The sequence below is a fragment of the Larus michahellis genome, chromosome 3 (genome assembly GCF_964199755.1).
Source record: "Larus michahellis chromosome 3, bLarMic1.1, whole genome shotgun sequence".
Taxonomy (NCBI): Eukaryota; Metazoa; Chordata; class Aves; order Charadriiformes; family Laridae; genus Larus; species Larus michahellis.
The window spans coordinates 47,329,925-47,343,957 of NC_133898.1; the positions used below are offsets into that span (position 1 = coordinate 47,329,925).

At 41.6% G+C, this 14,033-nt stretch overlaps 1 protein-coding gene across 4 annotated transcripts in view; it reads right to left on the reverse strand.

The window, feature by feature from the left end:
• Nucleotides 1-4,705: 4,705 nt before the first annotated feature.
• CHRM3 (cholinergic receptor muscarinic 3) overlaps nt 4,706-14,033 on the reverse strand; it is a 285,044-nt gene continuing 275,716 nt past the window's right edge. For all 4 annotated transcript variants that reach the window (XM_074580023.1, XM_074580025.1, XM_074580024.1 and 1 more), the window contains exon 4: nt 4,706-6,527. In XM_074580023.1, the coding sequence (XP_074436124.1) occupies nt 4,706-6,527 (1,822 nt within the window). The remainder of the gene's footprint in view (nt 6,528-14,033) is intronic.

Sequence of the window (14,033 nt, forward strand, 5' to 3'; positions counted from 1 at the left end):
AAAGAATATTCAGAGTTACCACAACGAATATGTATGTTTTTAGACACTGTCAAATGCATTAAAATATGTGATGATTCATGAACGGGATGATGTTCGAGCTAGTGGGGGCTCGGCAGAACGTCCTTAGGGGCACGTCATCCCCAGCAGCACCAAAGAAGGTCTGGCTTGGTGAACAGCCAACTTGTGGTACAGGCCGTTTCTGCCAATACGGACCTGGAATATGTGGATCCTGCTCTCGTTCTTTTTGATAAGTCTTATACATCTTTAGAAAAGAAAATATCAGACCTCAACACTACAACTGCTGGAGCTGGGAACGTGCCTTCTGATCATCTAAAAGCACCTTAACTTTGTGTAGGAATATTTCGAAAGGAAAGAAAAAAGCCTGACACCAAGACGAGCTTGTAAAGCACGTTTTGTGAAATAAATGTGGGAGCCATTTGGAGGAGAATGAGGGTTTGGCATCTCAAATACAAATTTGAATAGGGATGCAGTTTATAAATAGCTTAGCATGATACTCTGTGATTATCCCTACTGTATATATGGTAGCATGATGATAACCGTATATTCAAAATTACTGATGCTGCTGATCAGGGAAAAAAGATAAAAATTTCCTTTTACTGTGATGTTCGCATTCTGTAGAGGCAAACTGAATGTACTTTGGGACTTGTATTCACTTCTTACGTAGGCAAGGTTTCTAAGAGCTAAGACTTTTTAGAATATTCTTGCAGAAGAAGTAAAGAAATATAATAATCAAGACAATAAAATAAGAAAGCGAAGTTGAACATAATTGAGAAAGGTGACCAACTGCCTCAGAACGTCTTGTATGAGTATCCTCACAAAACTGCCAGATTCCTTTAGGTCATTTGTTGTTGAGGATATACAGATCCACAGGTTTAGATCCTGGGAACAGCTCAGGCCTTTCCTATATTTGTTTAGCTCTAGAACAGTGACACGCTGATTTGCAGTTTAAATTTGTAGGAAGGGTGTTGTGTTATGCTGGGGTGGGATAAAGTGCTTCAAGCACTGTGACACCTGTCCTTAGATCTTTGGATCAGACATTTCTCACAGCCTCTACTGGTACAGAAGCCAGAAACTTTCTATCCTAATTTTACATTGAGAAAGCCAAGCATATACTATAATGTATTTTGTTGTCTTAGAGCTGTTCAGAGGCTGACAGTGATTGGGGTCTATTCTACAAAGCTTTCTCCAGACAACCCAATGGCTCCTGTCTGGCTATCACTTCTGATTCTCTGATTCTTTTCATATGGAGTCTAATCTTGTATTATTGCAATTAACGGGGATGACGCCTGCTCCCTGAAAAGCCAGCTTTCCATGTGAGGAGTGTTAATGGGACTGAGCTGTTTGTCTGCCCTCAGAATGATGCTTTCTGTCATGTTTCTGACTTAATTTTCCTCAGAAGAGATGAAATATTACATCATTTGTACTTCTTAAAAGTAGTGCTGTGTCAGATTGTACCTTTTGGTCTTGCGTTGTTCCTCTGCAACCCATCATGTGCGCCTGTGTTCATAAATAATATATCCACTTGTGCATATGGCTACAATTTTTGTGTGTGCATGGGTTTAAAGCGAACACATAGACATATAAAATACAAATTAATTTGATCCCCACCGTACCTGAAACACAGCCAAATTCTTAATATTTTATAGTGCATATTCCATTAAATAAATAATAACTAAATTGATCTATGCTACAGTATGTGTATACATCCACATTTTATGATGCCTGTAAATAACAATGTAAAGCCTGGTCACACGTCAAAAGACAGGTGGTTTATTTCTCTGTTAAAACATTCCGAGGGTTTAACTCTTCCTATTATGTAAACAGTGGTGACACCCGCTTTCAGGGAAGCTTAACTTCATTAAAAATAAGGTTTCCCATTGTAAAATCAATACTAATATACCATAAATCCCCCTGATGAACTCTGGCTTCCTTACATGCTCTCACATTTTGTGTATTAGGGGCACAGCACTACTCTAGATATCAGAAGATAATAATATGGCAATATATATAGATATAGATATATATTTAAATATTAAAACATTAGTTAGGTCAACTTGAGTAATGAATATATTTCAAATATATGCTTCTTTCTATAAATAAGGGTCATTAATTTTCTTCGCAACGTGGGTGAGTTAGAAGTCTTTGGTTGTACGTGGCTACCAAACTGGTAAACCAATTCTGGGTATCTTTAGCTCAAAATGCACTTCTGACATATAGATGAAGCTTTAACTTTTTTTCGTCTTTTATACTAAACGTGTACTTGCAGTAGACTTGCAACATCATTTACAAGCTTACCTTTAGGCAGACATTTTAGACAACTCATACAAAAGAAAGATTTGTATGTTGAGAGTATTTGTTTTAGTGACAAGAAAGCTAGGTGTACTCTATTCATTTCTCAAGGAGACCTTTATGAATCACTTTAAAAGGACACTACAGCTGAAGACTGAAGAGCAATATTTATCAACATTAAATAAAACATTTGGTGAAGTATGTATAAATATTTCTTCATATGAACATAACACAAAATTAAATAGTTCAGATACACAGACACCATTTAATATATTTCCACTGTTGTCAAAATCATCTGTAAACACCATCTCACACTGAATACAAAAGCAGCTTTTACATCAGTTCTGTGTTCACAACACTGATGCCCCATTGTAAAAGAAGATATTTCTTTTGTTTTATTTTCAGCAAAATAAGAGTCTAAGCAATAATAAAAAAAAAAAGTTTTGGTCAGTTCAAAGGAGAAAACAAAATTATCTTTCAACATGTAACTAAATCAGACTTAGAACAATAGTTTAAAGTACAATCCTTTCCCCAGGGGATCTCTGACTTTTATAAATCACACTATGTTTGGTGCAGACCACATCACAAATACCAGGAAATACTGGTCGTGTCTAAGCTATAAATATTAAAGCCCTTTTAAAATTGTCTTTATCAAAAATTGCCAGGTTACAAATTGGCAATATCCGTGTTTTTCACACCACCGAATAATCTGGCATGAAACAGATTTCGGTGCGCTTTTCCTGATGATTTTTAAAACAGATTCCGGAAAAGAAACACTTTAGAGAGCATCCTTCACGTACAAAAATAAAGCATTTCTTTTACACAAATCTTTTGCATCTGAAGTTCACCTGGGCAGACAGTGCAAGCAGGGGAGGCCCCGCCAAGTTTGGGACAGAAAATTACATCTCGAACATTCACTGGAAGCTGTGCGGATACTGCGCATGGGACCTGAGCCGGCTCTGCGGAGGGTGGTGCACCCACACGGTGCAGCTCAAGGGCAGGCGTCGCAGTGTCCGCGCGTGGCCCGAGGGCAGCGCAGCCGCCCCGGCACCAAACGGGGCTCCTGCTCCTGGCTGTCCCCGCCTGGCTCCTCACGACTCCCGTTGAGCACTGGCACTGTGTGGCCCAGGTGTGGGGTCTCGCACGCCATCCTACGCCCTACAAAGGTAACTTCATTCCCTGCCCTGAATCTAGCCTTCAATTCCTTTCACCTGCGTGTCTTTTGAAGAGGTGCGATCACTTTTGGGGAGAGATACTGTGCTCGAGATTAAGGTTTTACTGGGCATGGCCCCCATTACAAAACTCTGCAGACCCTTAGGCTCACAGGCTACATTTTGGTTCCCTCAATTTGAAATGTGGACACCATGTTTTGGTTTCAAAGATAAGCTTGAATTTCAGGTGGCAAATAATGAGGTGTATATTTATAGTATGATTCTTCTGGTTAGATTTTCTCAAATTTCACTCATGTAATTGTGATGGGGGACCCTCTAAAACCTAGAACAGTAGATCACCTCTTTCCTGGTATGTGTGTATTTTAGAGGTGTGAATGTATGTTATGCATACATACACACACACACTCGCACACACACATATATATAACATGAGCTGCACACACAGAGACTCGGCATTCAGGAATCAGGGGTACAATTAACAACACACCAGAAGAGAAGTAGACAGGAAGCTCTATCTGGACAACAAGAGGCAATTTTGCAACCTATACAGTGTCTCAAATAATTCCATAATCCTGTTTCGCTAGCTTGCTACATCTGTATGTGACTTGAATTGAAAGTTGTTGGATTCCTTGGAAACAGAAGAGTTGGGCTAGCTAGATGTGCTTACCTGAGATCCCAGAGTTGATTATAATCAAAGAGCTGGGCAGATCAGTAATGGGTTTATAATTGCTATACAGCTTCTCGCAAATTTGTAGGAAAACTTTATTAAGTCTTTCACTCCTTAGTAAAAACGTTGAAGTTTGTTAGTTTTTGCTGAATGCAGACTTGATTTTTATATTAAACTGGATTTATTAAAAGGATACATAAGCCTGGCAGCTGCTTTCACGTCTTGATGTTTAAATGTTTGAATCAGCACCCTGGAACCACCCTCCCACCCCACCCCATTCCGTCCTATCCCATCCCATCCCATCCCATCCCATCCCATCCCATCCCATCCCATCCCATCCCATCCCATCCCATCCCATCCCATCCCATCCCTTCCTATCCCATCCCGTCTCGTCCAATCCTGTCCCGTCCCATCCCATTCCATTCCATCCCATCCCATCCCATTCCATTCCATTCCATTCCATTCCATTCCATTCCATTCCATTCCATTCCATTCCATCCCATCCCATCCCATCCCCGCTTCGTTATTTTTTTAAAATTGTTTAAAAAATACTATTCTATGAAGCCTCCCTAGGGATCCGCTTATGAAAAATGACGGACTGCCTTTGCTGATACTGCTGTTTGCGTCGTTTCCGTTTGTCACACTGGCACAGCAGTAGCATCTTGAAAGTGTTTCTGAATGTTTTGTTACACAGTGCATAGCACACGGGGTTCACCGTGCTATTGATGTAGCAAAGCCAGTACCCCAGGTTCCAGAAAGTTTTGGGTATACAGCTGCAAAAGGTGTTCACCAGAACCATGATGTTATATGGGGTCCAGGTAATGATGAAGGCAAACAAAATGGCACTGAGTGTCTGTGCCGCTTTCTTTTCTTTGATAAGTGACATTCGTTTTCGCTTTGTGATCTGACTTCTGGTCTTCAAGGCAAACTTTTTTGCCAGGGTTGCTTCCTTGAAGGACAAAGGCAGGGCTGCAGATGTCTTGGTCACCGATGAGATGCCGTCAGAAGCTGTGGTTGTCTCTGCTGACCCTGGCTGAATGGGAAGCTTAGAAAAGCTCTTTTGGAAATTTCCACCATCCTGAACGCTTTTGGGAGGGTGCAATTTTTTAGGTTTCTTTTCCTTCGATTCTGTGTCGGATTTCTGCAGTTCATCCCCCGACTCCTGCAAATCTTCCGAGGAGGGTAGTTTCGTGGAGTTGAGGATGGCGCTGTGACCAGGAAGCTTCAGCACGATCGAATAGATGGCTCTGGTCTCTGCAGCGATGTCTTCTTCATCAGAGGAGGCTGAATTTTCAAGGGAGGCAGCAGCGTCGTTGTTGTTCCAGCTGTCGCTGCTGCTGTGCTCCTGGTCCCCCTGGTCTGGGTTGGGTTCCCAGCTCTTCATCGTGAGCCAGAAGTGGCAGCGTCTGTATTTCCTTCGGGTGGAGCGTTTCATGCTCTGCCGTTGCAGCTCGTAGCTGCTGCAGCTCCGGGAGCTGCCTGTCTGGTGTACGAAGCGTGCTGCCTCTGCCTCGCTGCCGGAAGCCTGTAGCCCTGCTAACTCTTTGGTGCGTTTCTCAGTCTCCTTGTAGATCCTCCAATACAAAATACTCATAATGGTGACTGGCAAGTAAAAGGCAGCTATGGCAGTGCCAAAAGTAATGATGGGTTCGCTTAGAAACTGGATGAAACATTCATCAGGAGGCACAGTCCTCTCCCCAACAAAATACTGCCAGAACAAGATGGCAGGGGCCCAAAGAACAAAAGAGATGATCCATGCTAAGCCAATCATCACCCCAGCCCTTTTGGTTGTTCGTTTGGCTCTGTACGTAAGCGGCCTAGTGATGGAAAAATACCTGTCAAAACTTATGACAAGGAGGTTCATGACAGAGGCATTACTGGCGACGTAGTCAATGGAGAGCCAAAGATCACAGGCCAAGTTTCCCAAAGCCCAGTGGTCCATGATAATGTATGTGGTGTAAAGATTCATGGAAATAACACCAATGATCAAATCTGCACAAGCAAGACTCAACAAGAAGTAGTTGTTGACCGTTTTCAGTTGTTTGTTAACCTTAAATGCAACAATCACCAGGATGTTTCCTATGATGGTCACCAGCGCAAGGATCCCAGTGAGGAAAGCAATCAAAACTACTTGCCAGACAGCGTGTCCACCCAGAGGGTCTTTGCTCGTGGCATTTAGGGACATGTTTGTTGATTCCACAGTGGAGAAGGGAAAACTCTCTGTGGTCTGAGGGAAATCATAGCTGCCAATGAGCGACGCTGCTTCATCGAGTAGTCCTGGTCCGTGTGAATCTCTCTTCCAGAAGGAGCTCACATTCGAAAATGGGGGCGAGGCTGAAGTGTTATTTTGCATGATCATTGTGGCTCTCTGACATAGTCTGCAGCAGGGAAAAAACAAACAAAAAGCAAGTGAACATGTGAAGATGGCGAAGAGATAATCATTCGCATACTCATACATAAAATCCCTTTAGCACTTTGAAAGATGTCTTTAAAAGCCAACGTGCCTGTGACACATCCCAAGTCAAACACGTATGTGGTAGTACTCAGCTTACAGCTGGGATTAGCCTGAACTCTTTGTAGTAATCACATCGCGTTTCCTGAAAAACATTCAGTCACAGAAGAACCAAAATCCCAGGAGAATTTGAGCCCGCAGTAGTATTAAAATGCCCCCTAACTCTAACTCTTAATTAAAACACTCCCTGGCGGATCTGCCCTGAACTCTACATCTCAACAGCCCACTACCCTGGTGCCTTCGAAAACTAAATGCCAGACACATGCAGCCACAAACCCCCCAAGTCTGAATCAATGCTGGTCCCCGGTGCTATCCTGGCACCAGCAAAACACAGCCCCAGCCTCTGCTGCCTCCAGCTACAGCTAATGACAAACAAAAATAGTCTTCTGTCTTTCCTTAAACTATAGAGATACAAACCAGCATCGTTTTGCTCTGCCAAGCTCCTCTAACCTGTGGGGCTGCAAAGATCTTTTCATTTTCACCTACATTTCAGCTACCTGATAAAGGTACTAAAAGTTCTCATTAGCACTTTTTGCAGATGCCACTGTTAATTTTTCATGCACATTTTTATACTTGGACTAAGGATTTTGTACAACTAATGACTTCAAAATGTCTTTGGGGCAACATGTTAAAATTTCCTTTGAAAATATGGTCTCTGGAGTCACGAAAAAATGTTTGGCAGATGTATGTCAAAGCAATCATTAAACACTTTAGGAAAAGAGAAAAAAAGCATGAAAGGGATTCATAATTAAGCCTTAATCCCTTTCCCCAAGTACTTATGTAAAACGAAGACATGCTCAGAATAGGAATTTGCATTTCCCTTTTTTCATTAACTTCTGTGGTCAACTGACTAGTTTCATTGTAATAAATTGGTTATATCATCATGAAGGAAGAATTCTGATGAAAAAGTCCATCATTGATCGTAAATATTGAACAAAATACGCTGTCAAGGAGAAATGTTTGTTTCCCTTCTGTGAATCCTGCCAGAGTCACTATGTTATGGCATGAGATAATAATGACCATCAAAATGTACTGGTGTTACACAAAATATTTACCCAAAAGAGGAGCTCTCGGTTTGGTTCTTTAATTAATTTCTAAATTCTGTTTTCCCTTTAATTATACTTGGTTTTGTTAGCATGCCATTTTAAATAGTGCAGTTTCTTTGACATATCCAGTAAACAGATCAACGATTCTAAGGGAAAGAACAGTAACTAACACAAGTCCCCCATATTTTGATATCTCAGTAAATGAGATATTATTTTTTCTCTTTATTAATAGGAAGACAAGGTTACAATGATGCTGCCTTATCCTAATGCAATCCACTTTTAATGCATTTGTCATCGTATCGTACAGGATGTGAACATAATAATAACACAATAATAACAACAGCAAATATTGCTCTGGGAAATCACAGTTAAATTAAACTCTTTTCCTGATAGAAAGATTGAAAATTTGGAATAACTCAAACAATTCCTAAAATGAAAAAAATCTACGAATTTTATAAACTGTAAACCAACATCGGTAACTTTGATTTTCTTTAAATCAAAGTAGGTTGAAATTAAATTATCTTTTATCAAAAAACTTCAACATCCCAAGTTTTCTTTTCTTTGCAAAGTTCATATAAAAGAAATGTGCAGTTTTGCATGAAATTTCAGGCAAAAAGACATTCTGAAAATTTGTCAAGCTGCTCCTCTAAAGTGTTCAATGTTTTTTACCATTTTAATTGTTCCTTTACCAAGAAGATCTAAATGAACTTTTCTGACACAATTTCACCATGTCCTTGCCATCTATGAGAGAAGCTGCGGGACACAACTTATTTGGTTTTTTTCTTCATCAAGAAATACTACTTCTGACTGTGGCGCTGGGGTAGGTCAGGCCACCAAGCGTACAGCAACCCGTCCTCACCAATCCCTGTCATACTGTTTCAGAGAAGTTGCAGACGTCAAATCTGCCCTGGGTGAGAGAGACAGACTCATCCCACCTACGCTAATGAAATGAAAGTCTGCAGAAGGCCATTTGCAAAAAGGCAAGCAGAGGTCTGCATGAGCAGCATGCTCTTGCTTTCATTCACACCCCCTCAAGCACACTCATGCCAGCTCGCTCCTTTGCCTTGACCAAAGACAACATTCATTTACATCTCTGTAAAAATGGAGATCCCGCATACTCAAAAATTACAAATGAAGGCCCATGGAAACACAGCGTACAAAAACCTTCTCCTTTGAAGAAGACAGCGAAGCAGTATTCGGGTTTGGCTCGCCCCTTAAAGTCCACAGGTGAAAAAAACCCACAAGTTCACTTGTGAGCAACCGCTTAAGCAAGTGTTGACAATGTTCTTGCCAGTTGTTTATGGGCCGGGGTGGTTAGTCACAGTGGGGAAGGAAATCTTTGACTCAAACAGGATTGCTGGACGCCATCCTCCTTGCAATGTTTTACTTAGGAAGCAGGCATCTTTTCCAGACCTGTCAGATAGGATGAGGTCAAAACCAGAATAGTATGAGAGAGATCTGAAATAATGATATTTGCTAAATATATGCCAGAAATGATTAATGTTACAGGATGCAGATCTTCCTTCACTGACATTAGGGACAGGGAGCAGAGGATGAAAGCCAGAAAGCATCCCCTCCACATTTTCAGACCTGTAAAAACTCTACAAGGTAACACCCAACCTAGTCAAGTACTGATTGAGAAGTCTGACAGGTAAGTTTAGATGGCGCTGATATCATTAGGCTGCTTTTTCATTAAAAAAAAAAGACAAACTGTTATCTTCTAATACACAAGAAAGGACCAGGCAGAAGATACTGATAAAGGAAATGAAACTTTCACTACAGAGCATAGAATAAAAACCAACATCACTTAGAAGCGATGGTAGAAATAACAGTATTACTAAGAAATAAGAAGAGTTGACAGTTTGGTAGTATTTCCCATTTTCATTGCATAACACAACCATAAATCACGGAATCACGGAATCTTCAGAGTTGGAAGGGACCTCTAGAGATCATCTAGTCCAACTCCCCTGCTAGAGCAGGATTGCCTAAAGCACATCCCTCAGGGCTGCATCCAGGCGGGTCTTGAAAATCTCCAGAGAAGGGGACTCCACAACCTCCCTGGGCAGCCTGTTCCAGTGCTCTGTCACCCTCACTGTAAAGAAGTTTTTCCGTGTATTTGAATGGAACTTCCTATGTTCTAGCTTGTGCCCATTGCCCCTTGTCCTGTCGCTGGGAACCATTGAAAAGAGCCTGGCTCCGTCCTCCTTAAACCCACCCTTTAGATACTTGTAAACATTAATCAGGTCCCCCCTCAACCTTCTCTTCTCCAGGCTAAAGAGTCCCAGCTCTTTCAGCCTTTCCTCATAAGGGAGGTGCTCCAGTCCCATAATCATCTTGGTTGCCCTACGCTGGACTCGCTCCAGTAGTTCCCTGTCCCTCTTGAACTGGGGAGCCCAAAACTGGACACAGTACTCCAGTTGTGGCCTCACCAGTGCAGAGTAGAGGGGGAGAATGACCTCCCTCGACCTACTGGCCACAGTCTTCCCTATGCAGCCCAGGATGCCATTGGCCTTCTTGGCGACAAGGGCACACTGCTGGCTCATGGATAATTTGCTGTCTACCAGGACCCCCAGGTCCTTCTCCTCAGAGCTGCTTCCCAGCATGTCCGCCCCTAACATATACTGGTGTTTGGCATTCTTCCTTCCCAGGTGCAGGACCCTACACTTGCTTTTGTTGAACCTCATTTGGTTCTTCTCTGCCCAGCTCTCCAGCCTGTCCAGGTCACGCTGGATGGCAGCACGGCCCTCTGGAGTGTCGGCCACCCCTCCCAGCTTGGTATCATCAGCAAACTTGCTGAGGATACACTCTGTCCCCTCGTCCAGGTCATTAATGAATATATTGAACAAAATTGGTCCAAGTATTGACCCCTGAGGGACACCACTCGTTACAGGCCTCCAACTGGACTCTGTGCCACTGATCACAACCCTCTGAGCTCTGTCACCCAGCCAGCTCTCGATCCACCTCACTGTCACCTCGTCTAGCCCATACTTCCTCAGCTTCCTAATGAGGATGTTATGGGAGACAGTGTCAAAAGCCTTGCTAAGGTCAAGGTAGATGACATCTACGGCTCTCCCCTCATCCAGCCAACCCGTTATAACATCATAGAAAGCTATCAGATTGGTCAGGCATGATTTGCCCTTGGTAAATCCATGCTGACCACTTCCAATAACTTCCTGTTCCTCTATGTGTTTGGAGACGACATCCAGAATGAGTCGCTCCATTACCTTCCCAGGGACAGAGGTGAGACTAACCGGCCTGTAGTTCCCTGGGTCCTCCTTCTTGCCTTTTTTGAAGATTGGAGTGATAAACTAACGTGCCTGTTAGCCTCGGAAGTTCAAAACAACTACCACATAAAAGATACAGATAATCTTGCAAAATTAATGTGTAAATGCTGCACTATCTATCACTAAGTCCATAAAGCGATTGTGATTTCTGTTTAATTGTAGACTCTGAAATGGAGTTTCAACGTAAATTAACCAACAAATCCTTTCAGAAATGCCGTACTTCAAAAGAATCATTGTGAGAAAGCCTGGGAAAACTGTACCCCAGCTGCAGTCTTTCAGATGCTGAGCAAGTGCTGGAACCAAACCTTGATTTCTCAGGTCAATTCTCCCATCCCTGAACTACGAAGCAATTTCTCTAAGCCACTGTTTCAATGAAAACCTGCCCAGTCCTTAACAGTCCAGTAAGTGAGGAAGAGGAGAGACTGAGAGCAACGCACCGACAGCTCCCTGCTGCCCAGTGCAATCCTGCAAGCTGGAACTCGGCTTTTTAAACTCCTCAGGCAATAAAGGGACCCCTACACTTGCACTGACTGGACTATTTGATAAAAGAGAAATGCTAGCAGGATGATGAGCACAGCCCTTTGTCATTCTGGCTCTGCTACAAGCTCCTGTAATTGAACTGTTTAATTAAATAAAAAATGTATTACCCATATGTTCATCTGCATAGAAAAACCCATCGCTACCACAACATACCAGATCAGTGCAACTGGATTTTCTTCCCTTTAGGAAGCCAAAGCAAGCTGAGTTATCCATCATTTTCCAAGAACGCCATACATTTTCTCCTTTCTCCATAAGAAGTGTTAGAGGGAAAGAAGGGGAGGGCGTCCTGAGTCCAAGAAGAAGGACCTGCAGGTCCGAGAAGAAGCTGCCCTGCAGCGCAGCCTGCCAGCGCCTGCCCAGCAAGCCCAGCTCAAAGGCAGAAGGATGTGCGACCAAGTGGGAAAGCAGCCACAACTATTTTGGTACAACAAACAGCGCGGCACAGCCCGAGTGAGGCAAACAAACCCAACTGTGAAATGATTATAGGGTTATACACCAGCATAAGAGTTTACAAATCATTGGCACAATACGCTACATTGCAATTTCAAGCCAGGGAGTAACAAAGGAAACTATTTTTAGCCTAAGAATACATAATTACTTACCTAAGATTACTGCTATGCTATTCACCCTGGTTTGGGGTTTTTTTTTTGTGTTCTTGTTTCTGCTTTTTAATAAGAGCTTATGAAAGGGACAGGCCAGAGCAAACCAGAGGCAATGCATACCTCCCAGCATTATTTGGGGAAAGTGTAGGCACAGTACAGGCACCGGCTAGGCAGACTTTCACATACAACCTTCCCAAAGCACCTCTGCTCCCTGCCCCATTGGAGGGACTGAGGTATTAGTTATCCCAGTAAGACCCATTGGAAGGGAAGGAGAAAGCAGCTACAGAGATTATCGCTGATTTCAATAAATAGGTATAGCACAGATTTAAAAGCCTGAATTTTGGGAAAAACCTAATTCATTGCACATTGCTGTAAATAGAAAGTAAAATAGAATAGCGTAGGAACAGTTCTGTCACACATTTTTACCACATTCCATTTCTCTCCGCTGATTTCATATTTCAGCAGTTGTGTGAATATTTCACGTTTCATTTTACCATATTTTTTCCATTCCTTAAACCTTCCTATTCACAAACACACAATCTCCATGTTTGAAGAGAAGTCTGTTTTCTTGCTGTCTTTAAAGGGCTCTGAGATGTATTTTCAGGATGTCAGATGGCACTCCATGGTCTTGACTGCGTGTGAGCTTAAAACCGGCAAGCCATTACGACTGGAGAATTTCACATCTCATCTGTTTGCACAGCCAAGAAAATTGCTTACCTTATTTTTCCATTGTCCTCTGCACTGCTATTGTATACATTAGCCTAAACAGCAGAGAACTCCATGCAGTGAATAATAAACCTGCTTTCTAACATAAAGAAACCAAGCCTTTAGAATGCTTAATTCAGTTACCTAAACTAAGCTTTGTTCCAAAGCTAACATTTGGTAAAATAAAAATATCTATGAACTTTAAATTTTTCCTGAAATTACGCCCAAGATTACACATCCCTATTTTTCAAATCACACATAGAGGTTTTTTTCAATAGATAATAAAGAATTTTAAAAACCTGAAATGAAAAAATGAAGATACAAGTATTTGCACTAGCATTCATGGTTTTATATTTATTATACAGCAGCTCACATCACTTGCAGCTAGTGTAGCACAAGATACAGGATTCCTTATGAATGTGTATGTGATAACAGGAAGTACAGTGTAATTATCAGTGAACAGGACCTCAGATTTACCATGACTTCCTTATACTGATGATTAAGTATATTACACTCAATATAGTTTTGCATCTTTGCAGAATGAGAATACAGAGCCACAGAAATCGATCCCATTATGAAATATCCTGGCCACTGTCTTACACGTTCACACTAGATACAGACAAATAACAGATGTACTCTTACATTTTTATATATACGTACACATAAGAATTTATACATACAAATGTCACGTATAAAATGTGACAAAAGTATGTGTGTATATATATCTGCAGATGAAAAGTTTATGTATATATTTGCAGATATATATATACGTGTGTGTTTACACATATGCATACGTGTATATACACACACACACATATATCTGCATACATATATGTATACTTTTGTCACGTTACTTCAAATATTGTTAGAAGGATAGACTGTATCTTTCACTAATTAGCTATCAACTTGTTATAGAAAAAGCCCAATCAAACATATCCCACTAACACTTCAATGCAAGCTCTTCCATTTTCCATCCATAAAGATGTTTCGCTTGTGCTTACTAAAATTACCTACACTTAACGTCAGTGCTTTAAAAATCACTTTTGTGATTGGTGAATTTAGATTTGCTTACTATTTGCTTACTGTGTTGCTGCTGTTAGCATGTGAGGTCTAGCATGAGCAAACTAGGAACCCATTTCTTTAATCATGTGTTGTTTTCATCACTTTGGAGAGAGTTTAGAGCACCTAATGCATG